Source organism: Orcinus orca, chromosome 8 (assembly GCF_937001465.1).
Source record: "Orcinus orca chromosome 8, mOrcOrc1.1, whole genome shotgun sequence".
Taxonomy (NCBI): Eukaryota; Metazoa; Chordata; class Mammalia; order Artiodactyla; family Delphinidae; genus Orcinus; species Orcinus orca.
The window spans coordinates 13,495,642-13,513,153 of record NC_064566.1 but is presented as its reverse complement, the minus strand read 5'-3'; the positions used below and the strand labels follow the sequence as shown (position 1 = coordinate 13,513,153).

General features: G+C 38.7%; 1 protein-coding gene across 4 annotated transcripts in view; it reads right to left on the bottom strand.

The window, feature by feature from the left end:
* The window catches only part of CKAP5 (cytoskeleton associated protein 5), a 109,784-nt gene that overhangs the window by 42,265 nt on the left and 50,007 nt on the right, over nucleotides 1-17,512 (bottom strand). For all 4 annotated transcript variants that reach the window (XM_049714372.1, XM_004264070.3, XM_049714370.1 and 1 more), the window contains exons 9-16: nucleotides 10,066-10,170; nucleotides 7,059-7,148; nucleotides 6,789-6,953; nucleotides 6,160-6,288; nucleotides 5,210-5,392; nucleotides 1,867-1,980; nucleotides 1,467-1,577; nucleotides 8-100 (exon numbers count right to left, since the gene is read on the bottom strand). In XM_049714372.1, the coding sequence (XP_049570329.1) occupies nucleotides 8-100; nucleotides 1,467-1,577; nucleotides 1,867-1,980; nucleotides 5,210-5,392; nucleotides 6,160-6,288; nucleotides 6,789-6,953; nucleotides 7,059-7,148; nucleotides 10,066-10,170 (990 nt within the window). The remainder of the gene's footprint in view (nucleotides 1-7; nucleotides 101-1,466; nucleotides 1,578-1,866; nucleotides 1,981-5,209; nucleotides 5,393-6,159; nucleotides 6,289-6,788; nucleotides 6,954-7,058; nucleotides 7,149-10,065; nucleotides 10,171-17,512) is intronic.

Below are 17,512 nucleotides of genomic sequence, written 5' to 3'. Positions count from 1 at the left end.
AATATACCTGAAAATTAGTTTCTTTCCATCCAGGTTTCTTGGCCAGCATCCTCACTAATGCCTGGCATGGCATTTCAGTTCGGTCCATTAGTTCAACAGCCTTGAAGTAAAACAAGATAGTAGGAGAGTTAAGGGATTAATGATTAGTTCCAAGGGAACAGTATATACCAAATCAATTACGTGTTTACCTTTGAAGGAGTGAGGGGAATAGAAATGAGGAGGGTCACAGATAGAGCTTGTTTACTTTCTGTTCTAATACTTTGTTTCTTAAGTTGGATGTTTGGTATATGGTTGTTATAGTGATGCCACTGAAACTCTTTTTTTCACATTTCAGGAATTCATAAATAATTTGCCCCAAAGAAAGTAACAGTTTTAATTTGCCCAGTGTCTGGCTGAAACTGCTTATACATATTTTGACTTATTCGATTTTCCTAAAAACATAGCAAAGTAGAGTAGGTTAGAAGCATTTAAGTACAGGTTTCAAAGAAGCACACCCAGGGCTAAGCTTGAGTGGCGGATGCAGGACTGGAAGCCAGGACTCCTGGCTCAAGTCGCAGCATTCTTGCAGTTTCTCCACACCCCTCATCATTAGAATCAAAGAGTGTGTGCCAAAATAAACCACCATGCTCCTGTCCAACACAGATTTTTTTTAAAGAAGCTTCTCATACCAAGTGATAATGTCTATTCTTCTGAGAATCATGACAACAAAGAGGGAAACATAAAATGGATGAGGGGTGGTTTACGTGAAGAGACCTGTTTGCCTAGTAAGTTTAATACCATAATATTAAAATTCAGGGACTTCCCTGGTGGCACAGTGGTTAAGAGTCTGCCTGCCAATGCAGGGGACATGGGTTCGATCCCTGGTCTGGGAAGATCCCTGGTCTGCCACGGAGCAACTAAGCCCGTGCGCCCCAACTACTGATGCCTGCGTGCCCTAGAGCCCACGTGCCACAACTACTAAAGCCTGCACGCTCCAGGGCCTGCATGCTGCAACTACTGAACCCGCATGCTTCAACTACTGAAGCCCATGTGCCTAGAGCCCGTGCTCTGCAACAAGAGAAGCCACCGCAATGAGAAGCCTGTGCACCTCAATGAAGAGTAGCCCCCGCTCACCACAACTAGAGAAAGCCTGAGCGCAGCAACAAAGACCCAACACAGCCAAAAAAAAAAAAATTAAAAATAAAATAAAATTCATGTAAGCCTTATAATTCAGAATAAACCTAATTTTCTTGAGTATGCATCACTTAGGTTATGAGCTGATAGAAGCCACAGAAAGCAGATGTTGAAAGATAAATACTAAACAGCTAAAAAGCAAATAAAAACCCCACCTCATCTTTAGTTAACACCCTGCAGACATGTTCACTGGTTACAAAATACAGCAATTAGGACTAGTCCTTCATTTATCAATTCATCACTTCTGTATGATGTAATTTTCTTTCACATTCAACTCATCCCTGTGTACCCACCTTTTGGAACTCTTCCATACAGGCCAGCCTTTCCTTCCAGTTACTGCTGTCTAGAAGCTGTATACAGGTAGCAGGAAGGACAGCTGAAGCTTTTTCTTCACATACTTCTATCTGTAAGATACAAAACATTAACACTAATAATTGCTTAAGGAAACAGATGGCAACAATGTAAGAATACCCCAGCCAAAACTACAAGAACACTCCCATAGGTGTGTTTTAGTATCTGAGGATTCTATTATACTACTGTAAAGGGGAAGTTTGTCCAAGGCACAGTTTCAATAAGCTAAAAAGACATCCATTAACTATACGTTACAGAACTCAGAAAAGAAAGAACCTGAACCTCCTCATAGGCAATGACTTTCCGTGGTTTTGAGTTTGAGGCATACTGTATGATACTGACCGAGAGCTCAGGCTCCACTATTTCTTTAGTCTCCAACCCTTTCTTGTTCTTGGTTCCAGTGCTCCCTGCGCCTCCTAGTGCAGCTGGTTTCCCCTTCTTCGGTGGCCCGCCAGGCTAAAAGCAAACAGAAAAATATTAAACCACTTAAGGATTTAGAATAGTGATTCTTAGACATTTTGGGATTAGAGATTCCTCAAAAATTTGATTAAAATGAGGGATCACTCAACCAACAGCGACAACAAAAAGACCCATATTTTTTGTGCCCACAGAATTTAGCAATTTCAAGGGCAGACAGACCTCCTGAAGATCATTCATGGGGAATCTGTAGAAGCTGTATTAAGAACCTCTAGGGCTTCCCTGGTGGCGCAGTGGTTAAGAATCCGCCTGCCAATGCAGGGGACGTGGGTTCGAGCCCTGGTCCAGGAAGATCCCACATGCCACGGAGCAACTAAGCCTGTGTACCACAACTACTGAAGCCCACATGCCTAGAGCCCATGCTCCACTACAAGAGAAACCACCGCAATGAGAAGCCCGAGCACCACAACGAAGACAACAGCAACTAGAGAAAAGTCCATGAGCAGCAACGAAGACCCAACACAGCCAAAAATAAATAAAATTAAAAAAAAAAAAAGAACCTCTAGTTCAAAATGAGCTAATGAGATAAATGAAATAAAAACAATAAACTGGATTTATGCTACATTTACAGATTAATTTGAGAATTAATGTTTGATGCCTTTAAATGCCTCTAGATCCTTCCTACACTAGTAAAGGGCAGTTTCTGAGTTATAACATTTACTCACTATTTAACCACAAAGTACTCACTATTTAACCACAAAGTTACTCCAAGTAACATGGAATATGTTATTACTCACTGTAGAACTATCTAATTTGTGAAGAAAAAGAGGTGTTACGCCAATTTCAGTGAGTGTTCTAGTTATGTTGAAGATGGCCATCTCACTGAATATTTTTTATTGTTTTATTAGTTTTCCAGTTGACTTGCTTGGGTTTTCCAAGAATATGATCATATAATCTATAAAAATGATATATTTAATCATATCAAAGTATCCATCCATTTCTATACGGTTAAGAATTTTTATCAAGAAGACATGCTGAAATTTATTATATTCCTTTTCAGTGTTTGAAATTAGACTTCTTTTGATCTATAAATTCAGTAATTTTTCTAATATCAAACTATCCTTGCGATCCTGGAATAAACTTCAGTTGCTCATACTTTCTATTGCACCCACTGGATTCTATCTGCTAATATTCTATTTAAATATCTTGATTTAAATTTATGTCACCCCCAGTTTTGAAAGGTCACAAGAAAATAGCAGTTTATCATAAGGTATACAGCCAAGGGCAGTAACATTAATATGGCAACACACATCACTGTCCACATCATTCCTTCTACCTATTTTGGATATTTGTTAAGCAATGCCCAAACCTAAAAAGAAAAGATAAAATGACAGAGGACCAATTTAGTCTTGAACATCCAGAGCTGTTCTGAAACCACTGTTACCTTGAACATATTCTGAGCTTTTAAGGTGGGGTTAGCAAAGCTAAGATGCTGGTTTTTAATCCAATGGAAACCTCTAACACTTGCCAGTTCACATTAGCACTATGATTTTATTGGTTCATAATAACTACCCCATGAAGAGAGATTTAATTGTTTTCTCACTGTAAAAATAGAAAATTTTACACTCTTTGATTTACTAGAACACCTCTTCTGGATCCTTTCTTGTATATAATAGCACTCTGTTTTATTAATTGAGAGGCACCTCAATTAATAAATCTCCTTTTTTTTTTTAAACATAGACATACATGTTTATTGGCTTAGTAGGTTTATTAGATGATACTGTCCTACTGATTTTTTCAAAAGAACAAAAGCAGGTCCTTCCCCACCCCACCCACAGCTTATTCTTGGGGGAAGGAAAAGAATCCCTTATAAGAGAAAGCCGGCTAGCATGGAAAGGTTCAGCAAAATAAGAAAAGGTCTTAAGGTGCTGCGCCCAGGTCACTGTCCAGAGAGGCAGGAGCTGGTGAGAAAGGAGAAAATAGCTGCCAACTCCCTGTACTGGAGTACTGAAGAGACAGCATAACATGAAAGTACACAGACTCTGTAGCTAGATACCTTGGTTCAAATCCCAGTTCTGCAACTCTGGTCATTCAACAAATATATGCAGAGCTCCTGCTATATGCCGGAGCCTCTTCTATGCACAAGTGGTCAAGCAGTGACAAGATCTCTATCCTTTAAAGTTTACAATACAGTGTGGGGAGACAGAATAAACAAACAAGTGAATTGTAAGAGCATGTGCAGGACATGTAACCTTGCTGAGCCCCAGTTTCCTTTTCTGGAAAAACAGGGATCACAAAACCCTTATCTCAAGGATTGTTATGATGATTAAATAAGATTATGTAGGTAAAATGCTTCACAAAGTAAAGCTCACTAAATATCAGTTCTCTTCTCCTAACTCCAGGCTGGGGCTCAGGGTGGAAAAGAGAATCAAACTTCTTGCATTTTCAGCAGATAACTTCATGCTTAAGAGAATCCAGTCCAAGAAAAGTGTTCACTGTAAGAATGCCATATTTGCCCTTGGTCATTTCCCCCTCTTCTACACTAGAAAGTGAGACCCTGATGGAACGGAGACTCGGTGCTGCAATTCCAGAGCATTATTAGCAAAATGACCTTATGTTAAGTTAGAAAATGAACTTACATTATTAATGTTATGTACCTTGCCATACTATTTCATTATTATTTTTAATAAATTTATTTTATTTATTTTTGGCTGCGTTGGGTCTGTTGCTGCACGTGGGCTTTCTCTAGTTGCAGCAGGCAGGGGCTACTCTTTGCTGTGGTGTGCAGGCTTCTCTTGTTGCGGAGCACAGGCTCTAGGTGCGCAGGCTTCAGTAGTTGTGGCACGTGGGCTCAGTAGTTATGGCTCGCAGGCTCAGCAGTTGTAGCACACGGGCTTAGTTGCTCTGTGGCATGTGGGATCTTCCCAGACTAGGAATCGAACTCGTGTCCCCTGCATTGGCAGGTGGATTCTTAACCACTGCGCCACCAGGGAAGTCCCTATTTCATTATTTAATGATACTTTCTGATGCCTTAAAATGTACTCCTGTATCTTCGTTACCATTTTTATCTCTATATAGGTTTCAAATAACCAAATGTACTATTGGAATATGCTGTCTTCATTAAAAGATGCTCTGCTGTATTTTGAATGTTGTAATGAGTTCATCTCTCAAATGAAATCATATTGAAGAACAACCCTGAACCTGAGATTCAGACCCTACCTTACTAAATTCTGATTTTTAAACCATATTTTCCAAGTCATCTATTAACCTTAGTAGCAGGTGCCTTTTTTAAGGGTCCTGGTTTGGGTGCTGAAATGTCCTTTGTGTCCTTATCTCCTGTAGCCCCCGAAGCAGCAGCTCTTCCCGGCACAGGCTTGAACTCCTTCTTGTCAGCTGCAAGTCCAGCTTTCTTACCATGTACGAGCTCTACTTTTTCTGAACATTCTTTGATCTGGAGAATGAAATTGAGATAGACGTCACTGAGCCTAACTTTGAAACACAATCATTACATTACTTAATAAGTCACTTCTAAACCACAACTACATGAGAATTCAGAGAGAAAAGTTTCCTTTTCAACAAAGATAAATTATCCATATTTTCTTGGCAGTAGATATACATTAATGACGTCTTACATTATATTTCTATGCAAATGAGAATTTACTAAACTTACAATAACCACATTTTTGTAGAAAATGAACTTACGTTTACCGGGGGGGAAGGGGGGGAGAGATAAATAGGGAGATTAGGATTGACATATACACACTACTATATATAAAATAGGTAACCAATAAGGACCTACTGTATAGCAGAAGGAACTCTACTCAATAATCTGTAATGACCTATACGGAAAAAGAATCTAAAAAAGAATGGATATATGTACAACTGAATCACTTTGCTGTACAGCAGAAACTCACACAACACTGTAAATCAACTATACTCCAATGAAAATTAAAAATAAACAATAACCATATTTTTGATGGAAGACATTCATATTTAGAAAGGCAATTTTCCAGATATTAGAAATGAAATTAACTCAAAACATCATTTTTACCTCCTCTACAGATTGGTCATTCAATTTTATTTTATTTTATTTTTTATAATTTGAAAGATATTTCTACTAATCAAGAAATTCTGATCAAAAGGATACCAGTAAACAAACCCATATTGCACAGAGACAGGACCGCTATCCAATTTCATTAAAATCCATTACTAACCTACCTTATCAAGCTTGAGTTTGTCGACATCAGCTAAGAATGGGTTTACTGCTTTCTCACCAACCACCTTCAAAGCAGTACCCAATGCTTCAAATGCAGCATCTCTGACTTCAGGAGCAGAATCATTGATGTGCTATAGTCCGGAAGTAAGCAAGATGATCTTGATACAAGGTTCTTTAGGTATTACTGATTTTAATTCAGACTGATGGTTGTTAGATAAAGAATTTGCTTTTTACAATTCACAGAATCTAAGCTTAGCTTTCTATTTGCCAATTAAGTTACCCTTCCTCTTACCCTCTATCTAAAATGCTTCATACTCAAATGATCTTTAAATATTCTAAACTGGATGCCTGTGCTTGACCAGATCCAGCTGAATATCAGTTTATGGGCCAAATAAGAAATAAAAGTTTTAGTAGTTAGTGAAATTATAAAGCTAATTTGTGCTTTTCTTCAAGAACAGGAACATAAATAATACAAGAATTTGGATTCAATTTTCAAAGCTACAGAGGGTCTCTCCTCAAAAGACAATAATCTACAGTCTTAAAGTCAAGTAGTCACTGTACACAATCAGTAGAAAAAACAAAATCTTGCCTAGGTATAAAATATTTCCTCAATTTCAAAGAAAGTCTATACCTTAAGTAGAGCAGCACAAAAGGGCTTTAGTAAGCTCTTTGGCAGGGTAGAAGCAGTGCAGTGGCGGAAGCTTCTTGCAATAAAAAGAGATGTCTGCTGCTTGATGGTTGGATTTTTATTATCCATTACTGCTAAAACATCCTCACTGATGTTCTGTAGTGTGGTCTTTAGAAAGAAAATGTGGTCAATAAGCTTTTCTCAAATGTAAAGAACAATCAAAATATTACATTGACAAACTTTACTTTAGACAAAACCACAAACTCAACTTACAGTAAGAAAGATTGCATCAATTGCCTCCTGCAGGGCTTGTACCACTTGAGGCTTCTTCTCTTTGAATTTCTCCAAAATGGTTGGTACAACCTTTAAAAGTGAATAGTTGGAATGTATTCGGCAAAAAAAAAAAAGGAATGATGTACTGATATATGCTACAACATGGATGAACTTTGAAAACATTATGCTAAGTGAAAGATGCCAGTCACAAAGGACCACACGTGTATTATTCCATTTGTACAAAACTTCAAATCCACAGAAGCAGAAAAGTATATCAGTTGTTGCCAGGGTCTGGGGGAGGGGAGAATGGGGAGTGACTGCTAATGGATATAGGGTTTCTTTTTGGGGTGGTGAAAATGTTCTGGAATTAGATAGTAGTGATGGTAACACACCCTTATGAATATACTAAAACCACTGAATTATATACTTTAAGACGGTGAATTTTATAGTATGTAAGTTATATCTCAATAAAACTTATTAAAACAATGTTTGCCTCTACCAAAATAAACAAAAAAAATAAACATCTAAGTTGGATTAAGAAGTCATTTCCTTTCTTGAAGGGCATAAGAATCTTATGCTGGAACAATCTTATGCCTATACCACCACAGCAATGTTTCTCAACCTTTTTTTTGCACCTGTACCTTATATGCAACCTTACAATCATTTTTATCAGTAACAACTCTTATTGGACAAAATGATCCTCAACTAGGTGGATTTAGGGTAGGGGAACAGGTATAGTATACAATTCTTCCTCCCCACCCAAGATTCTGATAGCCCTCACTTGGACTGAGATGTCTTCTGCCTCTTCACTACACTAAAGAAAAAAGAAACAGTACCAGAAACTATAGCATTTTTTTTTTTTTTTTTTTTTTTTTGCAGTACACGGGCCTCTCACTGTTGGGGCCTCTCCCGCTGCAGAGCACAGGCTCCAGACGCACAGGCTCAGCGGCCATGGCTCACGGGCCCAGCCACTCCGCAGCATGTGGGATCTTCCCGGACTGGGGCACGAACCCGTGTCCCCTGCATCGGCAGGCAGACTCTCAACCACTGTGCCACCAGGGAAGCCCAGCAATTTTGATCAGAACTGTGTCTTCTTACTCAAGTACTAAGTTTAGATCAGTAAAGTTAGAATTTTTATAATGTTTATCTTATAAACTATCACTAATTCATTAAATATTTATTGAATACCAAGTATATGTATTGAGTATATGTAGCCAGGCACTGTGCTGGCAGGCAAATTAAAGTTGCTTTTTAAGGTCTAAAATATCTAGCAAAGCTCAATGGCACCTCCCCCAACCCAATTTTTTAAAAAAATTTCATAGAAGTGATACAGATCAGAAGGAATACAGTTTCCATGGAGAAATATAAAAGACTTTTTAATACTAAGAGTTAGTAATAAACCTGAAAATCAATATACTTTTAAAAACTGTTTTTATTGATGTAACACTGGTTCATAACATTATCTAAGATTCATGTGTACCACATTATAATTCGATTTCTGTATACACTATAGCGTGCTCACCACCAAAAGTCTAGTTTTCATCCGTCACCATACAATTGACTTCCTTTACCCATTTTGCCCCCTGCCAATCAAAAATCAAGATATTTTAATAGCTATAAAGCTAAAGTTCACTTTTATATATATTGTCAAAAAGACAGTTTATAAGTAGCTAAGGAAAATAAAGCTGAACCACACTAACGTGCTTGATCTCAAACACTGTATATGATGTAATTTTAAGGGGAGACAAATACCCCAAACTATAAAGCACTAGAGACATTCTTTAAGCTGCACACCAAAATGTCACAAAGCCAGAATCAGAATTCAAACTAAATGGTCAGGTAATCATCTAACTATAAATTTAGTAAATTAAAATGTACTTTAAAGATTGTTTTCTAGCTTGAAAAATTATAATACAGAAGTATAAAATATTCTAAGTAACACAAAACTGACCAAAAGCTAATCAATACACTCGATACCATACACACACAGAGATATTATATAATAAGTAATGATTACTATAAACATAATGATTATAATTTTACTCCAATTTGTGATTTACACGTTTAAGGGTTTTAAAGACCCTTATTTTTATTTCCCTGGTAACAAGCTAGTCATGATTTATTTTAATTTGGTAGTGTCTTATTTTTTTCAGTTGAGTTCTCTGAAATTATTTTTAATGCTATGAGTAAGCAAGCTCCAAATACCATAACTAAGTGAGGTTTGATGTTTGCTTCAATATAAAACTGACACATGACTACAGACTATTAGGAGACTCTCAAAAGTCAATCCAGGGAATCAAATGATCAGTGGCTAGCAAGTTAAACCCTAAAGTTCACTACGGTCAATATTCAGGATGCTGATCCATTTTAAGTAATACAGATGAGATTTAGAGGCCAACTGACAGATGCCAGAATTAAAGAAAACATCGCAATTTGTTAAAACTGTTAGCAAACTTGATTGCTTCCAAATTTATGTTCAACGAATGTCTCTAGTCAGAGTTTCTTATAATAAACTGATATATCACCAACAGTGTAACCTATATAAGATGTCTCAAGTCTATAAGTAAACTACTTTTTAAAATAGAAAAACACCATAAAATACATTTTATATATTAATCTCACTTCCGGTTTTATATTGTCTTTCCTGCTCTCATTTTTACTCTGTTCTGGTTATCACAAGTTATACTTCATACTGTTATACTGTATATAATATTTTAAGAGCAAAGCAAGATATAAGTAAATAAGTAATAGGCAAATCAATTGAACTAAGTACTTTAGGTCAAGTGCCTGATTTTCTACATAAAGCTAGTGAATTTAGTTACAACTGACATTTTTATTGAAATGTTGTAAGGAGTTATGCTCAGTATTAACAAAACTTAGTGAGAAATTTACTTTCCCCATATATATAAAGATCTGTGCCAAAAAGCTGTTTTAAAGCATAAAGCAAACTAGCCTGCCATTCTTGAAAACGTTGTTGATTTGTATCAAAAAAAGGAGTGTTACTTACGTGTCCTGCATATTGCCCGAATTTCTTCCTTAGCCCAACAGCCAGGCCAGTAAGACATTTTGCTGCCAGAGCCACCAACATGACATTGGTGTCCTTTCCAACAACCTACAGAGGGTGGAAAGAAAGGAAAACAAAAGAGTCACAGCCCCATAGAAGGGAACTGAAAATTTATTCTTAAAAGAACTCTGAAAGCTATTATGTAATGAATAGCCAACTTTGTTTCCTACAAAAGAGGAAAGATTCTTCCTTGACAATATCAAATTTGGGAGCTTCCCTTCATTATGTTTAGTCTCCTATCTTAAAGTTCTACGGGTAAAATATACATAAAACCAGGTCAAATCGCTAACGCTCCATTTGTGGTAGTATGGGCTGTCAGCATTGCACAACTGTGCAGGAGGTGACTCTGATAATGGCAGAGAAGCTGGAGGCCTGCTGACTTTGCTTTGGGGCAGGGAAAGCCAAAAGACGGTGTATCTCCAAAAGACACCACAGAGTAGCAGCTCTAAAATTTATACCCAAGAAACACCAGTAGAAACTGTTGTAGGTACCTTCAAGAAGCTGATGGGATGTAAACTATTATATATAGGATGGATAAATAACAAGGTCCTACTGTATAGCACAGGGAACTATACTATATTCAATATCCTGTGATAAACCATAATGGAAAAGAATATTTAAAAAAAGAATGTCTATATGTGTATAACTGAGTCACTTTGCTGTACAGCAGAGATTGGCACAGCACTGTAAATCAACTATACTTCAATAAAAAAATTAAATAAAAAAAAAAAAAAGAAGCTGATGTGGACTCTAAATTGCAAATGCCATTGCAACCATTCCTCTGAGGGAGCTTCTGGCCTTGCAGCTGCCATTTTAGTTATGTAGTGATCATCAGACTTGTATTCAGAGTCTCTCAGCAGAGTCTCCTCCAGCAATGTTTATACTACCACCCTCCGATAGCATACCCTACAAGGCCCAGAACTTATCAAAAGTCATAGGTAGTAGCTGCATTTGTGTCAATCTAGCAAGACAGTGACTATGCCTCAGTTCCTTCCTAATGACATTTTACTTTGGTATACTGCTCAAGTCAGCTGGTGTTAAAAAGCTGCTTTACTTTTAAGCGCTCCCAAACCCTTGTTTTTTCACTCTTTTCCCAGGTAGAAGTAATGCTTCCATTCTATTTTGGACTTTATCCCTAAGATGTGGTATTTCATAAGCAGAACACTTCATTCCAGATTCCCTGAATTAAAGAACCCCTAATGCATAGCATTCAACGAAGTTCTATTTGGCACCTACATATATTCCCTAAGTGCTGAGGAGTAAGGGTTAAAAGACTAACATTTATTAAAAACAACTTCAAAAACTAAAAACAGAACTACCATATGACCCAGCAATCCCATTACTGGGTATATACCCAAAGAAAACCATAATTCAAAAAGACACATGCACCCCAATGTTCACAGCAGCACTAATTACAATAGCCAGGACATGGAAACAACCTAAATGTCCATCAGCAGAGGAATGGATAAAGAAAATGTGGTGTATATATATATATATATACACACACACATATATACACACACATATATATATACACATACATACACACACACACACACACACACACACACACACACTGGAATATTACTCAGCCATAAAAAGGAACAAAATTGAATCATTTGTAGAGACATGGATGGACACAGAGAGAGTCATACAGAGTAAAGTAAGCCAGAAAGAGAAAAACAAATATTGTATATTAACGCATACATGTGGAATCTAGAAAAATGGTACAGATGATCTTATCTGCAAAGCAGAAATAGGGACACAGATGTAGAAAACAAATGTATGGATACCAAGGGGGAAGGTGGGGTGGGAGGAACTGGGAGATTGGGATTGACACATATACACTATTGATACTATGTATAAAATAGATAACTAATGAGAATATACTGTATAGCACACGGAACTCTACTTAATGCACTGCGGTGAACTAAATGGGAAAGAAATCCAAAAAAGAGGGGATATATGTATATGTATAGCTGATTCATTTTGCTGTACAGTAGAAACTAACACAACATTGTAAGGCAACTATACCCCAATAAAAATTTTAAAACATTAGATGCCATAATTTTATAGGTGCTTTATAATCCTTATTTTAATTTTCACTCAAACCCTATAAAGCAGGTACTATTACTATCTCAATTTTGTGGATTTCAAGAATTAAATAGAGGACTTCCCTGGTGACGCAGTGGTTAAGAATCCGCCTGCCAATGCAGGGGACACGAGTTCAAGCCCTGGTCCAGGAAGATCCCACATGCCACGGAGCAACTAAGCCCGTGAGCCACACCTACTGAGCCTGTGCGCCACAACTACTGAAACCTACGTGCCTAAAGCCTGTGCTCCATAGCAAAAGAAGCCTGAGAAGACTGCACTGCAACGAACGGTAGCCCCAGCTCCCCGCGACTAGAGAAAGCCTGCGTGCAGCAACGAAGACCCAACAAAGGCAAAAATAAATAAATTTATTTAAAAAAAAATAAATAGAGATTAACATGCTCAAGGTCACAGAGCTAGCCAACGGCAGTGCTGTGATTCAAACCTAGGTCTGCTTTGACTCCAAAGCTTTTGCTCTCTTTACTAAAGCATATTCTCCCTGTAAACTCATGGCAAATTCATTTTCCTTATGAGAAGATGAGATCAGGGTCCTAATAAACATTTTGTTAAATCTGTAATTACTATAAATCTATGGAGTAAAAATTCTATTCAGTTTTGTATTGAACACATTATTGGTATTTGTAAACGTCTGGATTATTTTTCCTTACCAAAGCATCTCAGGTATTATTTACATGCTAGACTTTATATTTAACATCTAAATGTATATTCTAGGAATGGTCATCAAAAACATGCCAGGCCCCATTCCAAGAGGTCCTAGTTCAATGAATTTGTGATGGGATTTGGATATCAGTATTTTAATATAGCTCAAAAGGTGATTTTGTTATACTGCCCCAATTAAAGGCCATCATTCAATCCCATCCTTAAGAGACTACCTCTAGGGCTTCCCTGGTGGTACAGTGGTTGAGAGTCCGCCTGCCGATGCAGGGGACACGGGTTTGTACCCCGGTCTGGGAAGATCCCACATGCTGCGGAGCGGCTGGGCCCGTGAGCCGTGGCTGCTGAGCCTGCGCGTCCAGAGCCTGCGCTCCGCAACGGGAGAGGCCACAACAGTGAGAGGCCCGCGTACCGCAAAAAAAAAAAAAAAGAGAGACTACCTCTAGAGACTTCCCTGGTGGCGCAGTGGTTAAGCATCTGCCTGCCAATATAGGGGACATGGGTTTGAGCCCTGGTCTGGGAAGATCCCACATGCCGTGGAGCAACTATGCTTGTGCACCGCAACTACTGAGCTTGCGCTCTAGAGCCCAAGAGCCACAACTACTGAGCCCGCGTGCTGCAACTACTGAAGCCTGCTAGAGCCTGTGCTCTGCAACAAGAGAAGCCACGGCAATGAGAAGCCCACGCACCGCAAGGAAGAGTAGCCCGACTGCCACAACTAGAGAAAGGCTGTGCACAGCAACGACGACCCAACGCAGCCAAAAATAAATTTAAAATTTTTTAAAAAAGAAGACGTTCTTAATTGAAAAAAAAAGAGAGACTACCTCTAAAGTTACCATTAGATCAATAACCAGTGGAAGTTGAATATCAGACACTGATGATCCTAATGTAAAGTTTTGAAGAGGATCTTGTGAACCTATTATAGTTCAGGATATAATAGAAGATTGAATGAATTTATTGATGAGCGATGAACCAGGCATCTATTACAATATCTGCATATTAACACTCACTGTCACACATCTCAGTTTGATTAAACAAGTTGTTCTTAACTGAGAAATGGGAGTGGTGGGGGGACTTCCCTGGTGGTCCAATGGTTAAGACTCCGCACTCCCAATGCAGGGGGCACGGGTTCCTAAGATCCTGCACGCCGTGCCGTGTGGCCAAAACAAGCAAACAAACAAACAAAAAACAAAACAGGAGTGGGGAATATGGAAAAGTGTTTATTTTTAAGAAAAACAGTGTATGTGGGAGGACTCTATTCCAGCATTGAGGAAAAACTCAGCAACTCTGTTCTAGAGCTGGGAATGAAAGCTTTAGCTCACAATGTTAATTTAACCTAAATAATGGAAAATATTCTGTAATTAAAAGTGCTGTCACTTCTCCCATAAATCTAGGCCTACAATGTGATTTTAAGTAATAATTAGTATTTACCTTTAACTAGTAGTGTAAGCCACTAAACAGTACTCAAAACAAAAACACTGTTAACCAAACAAACCAAAAACCCCCCAAAACCCATCATGATTGTGTTTAGAAAACTATAATGAATACAAGAAAAAGAAAGACCAAGAAAGACCAAGTGAAAAAGTATTAATAACACAGAGAAAGTCAATGGAGATTATATAATAAAACACCTTGAAAACCCACATCTTAAAGATGAAAAAATATATATATACCAACCAATATCCATAGGTAATTGACAAAGTCAAAGAAGCTATCTGAGGGGTGGGAGGGAGGGAGAAAAGGAATCTTATAAAGAACTATAACCCGTGAGAACAAGAAAGCCATCAAAATATGCTAGGTCAGGTGACAACTTAGAAGAAGACAGTTTATGAAATAACTTCAGGAATATCATAAGGAATTTCAAAATGAATAGTTTTTTACTATTTGCATTAAAGGGTAAAATTGGGAAATTAGTAAGATTACTTCATAAAGACACTAGAGAGAAGAAACTATTTACGGAAGGAAGAGGGATGGGTCTACAAAGACCAACACAGGTGAATATAATATGAATATGGCGTGGAGAGCGGGTGGGGGAAGGAAGGATTGGGAGTTTGGGATTAGTAGATACAAATTAGTATATATAGGATGGATAAACAACAAGGTCCTACTGTATAGCACGGGAAACTATATTCCATTTCCTGGGATAAACCATAATGGAAAAGAATATGAAAAAGAACATATATAGGGCTTCCCTGGTGGCACAGTAGTTAAAGAACCCACCTGCCAATGCAGGGGACACAAGTTCGAAACCTGGTCCGGGAAGATCCCATATGCCTTGGAGCAACTAAGCCCGTGTGCCACAACTACTGAGCCCTCGTGCTACAACTACTGAAGCCCGAGCGCCTAGAGCCCGTGCTCCACAACAAGAGAAGCCATCGCAATGAGAAGCATATGCATCACAACGAAGAGTAGCCCCCGCTCACCACAACTAGAGAAAGCCCACGCACAGCAACGAAGACTCAACACAGCCAATAAATAAATAAATAAAAATAAAAAAATCAGGGCTTCCCTGGTGGCACAGTGGTTGAGAGTCCGCCTGCCGATGCGGGGGACACGGGTTTGTGCCCTGGTCCAGGAAGATCCCACATGCCGTGGAGCAGCTGGGCCCGTGAGCCATGGCCGCTGAGCCTGCGCGTCCGGAGCCTGTGCTCCGCAACGGGAGAGGCCCCAACAGTAAGAGGCCCGCGTACCGCAATAGATAAATAAATAATTAAAAAACATAAAAACAGTAAACTGATTTAAAAAACCAAAACAAAATGTTGGACTTCCCTGGAGGCACAGTGGTTAAGAATCCGCCTGCCAATGCAGGGGACATGGCTTCGATCCCTGGTCCTGGAAGCTCCCACATGCCGCAGAGCAACTAAGCCCATGCACCACAACAACTGAGCCTGCGCTTTAGAGCCCACGAGCCACAACTACTGAAGCCCGTGTGCCACAACTACTGAAGCCCATGCTCCTAGAGCTCGTGCTCTGCAACAAGAGAAGCCACCTCCATGGGAAGCACATGCACCGCAATGAAGAGTAGCCCCTACTCGTTGCAACTAGAGAAAGCCAGCACGCAGCAATGAAGACCCAACACAGCCAAAAATAAAAAACAAAAAACCAAAAAAACCCCACAAAATGTCATGTTAATTTAATTTACATTGACATTAACTTTTCATTGTTTTAAATATTTTAGCCACAAAATTAAGTTTCTTTTTACTTGTTTGTTGCCTTTGATTGGTTGCCCCCACTCCACCATGTAAAGAGGGAAAGTGCCTCCTGCTACCCTAAGATCTCACAGAAATCCACTGTCTATGTCTACCCAAATATAAAGACCCATAATCTTCTCTGTATAGAATACAGACAGAGCTTATATTCATAGTCACAATGCCAATGGAAATCACAGAACAGTCTTCATTTGAAAATATAATATCCTAAGAAAATGCATGTAGAGAACATCAACTATTAACATTCCTGATTCCAATTAACATTCCTGATCATTACATAGGGAAAAATAAAAGCTTTTATTTGAGCCATTGAGAATTCAGTGCAATATATGTTTCCATAAGATTCCTGATAAAAATTATATGCTAGAACTTACAGAAAATCTGAAGCTCTCTTCAAGGCCACTAGAATCTCATTTCCCTTACCACCTTCTACCCTTCCTTTTTCCTCCCAGGCTCCAGGTTGGCGAAATGTTTTCCCTAGGGCAATTCCCTTTTAATTACAGTCAGTCCTCCATAACTGCAGATATGGAGGGCCAACAGTATTCATTGTACTATGCCTTTTTATACAAGGAACTTGAACAGATTTAGTATAGGTGGGAGCTCCTGGAACACCCCCCCTCCCCCCACCGGGGATACCAAGAGATGACTGTAGTCTTGCCTGGGTCTTTGGCTTTTCAAGATGGAAGACTGATGAACAACGATTTTGACAAATAATATCCCTGTCTCCAAATCCTACTTAGAGGAAAGCAAAGGAAGGGTGACTGTGAGAAGATATGGTCCATCCTCATTATTTACGGATTTCATATTTGTGAATTCATCCACACATTAAAATTAACCTATAAGCCCCAAATCAATAATTGAGGCACTTTCCTGGTCACTCACAGACAAGCACAGAGCTAGGAAAAATCTATGTTGCCGGATGTGCACATTCCCAGCTGAGGTGAACAATGCAATACTCTGCCTTCTTCTTTCAGCTCTCATACTGTACCCAAGTATCTTTCTCGTAGTCTATTTACTGCCTTGGTTTTTTGCATTTTTGTGCTTTTGATTGGGGCTTTCACTGTTTAAAATGGCCCCCAAGTGTACCGCTGAAGTGTTGTCTGGTGTTCCTATGTGCAAAAGTGCTGTGATGTCCCTTTCGGAGAAAATAAATGTGTTAGGTAAGCTTTGTTCAGGCACGAGTTATATTTCTGTCGGCTGTGAGTTCAATGTTAATGGATCAATAATACATACTGAATAAGATGTCTTCAAATAGAATAAAACAAGGTTATGCATTGATCGGTTGATGAAAATGTGACCAGAGGGTTGCAGGACCTTAACGCTGTATCTTCCCTTGGAGCAATGGTTCAGCATTTGCTAATTCAGTGTCTGTGGTGACTTTACAGAACATAAGTACTATGAATAATGAGAATTAC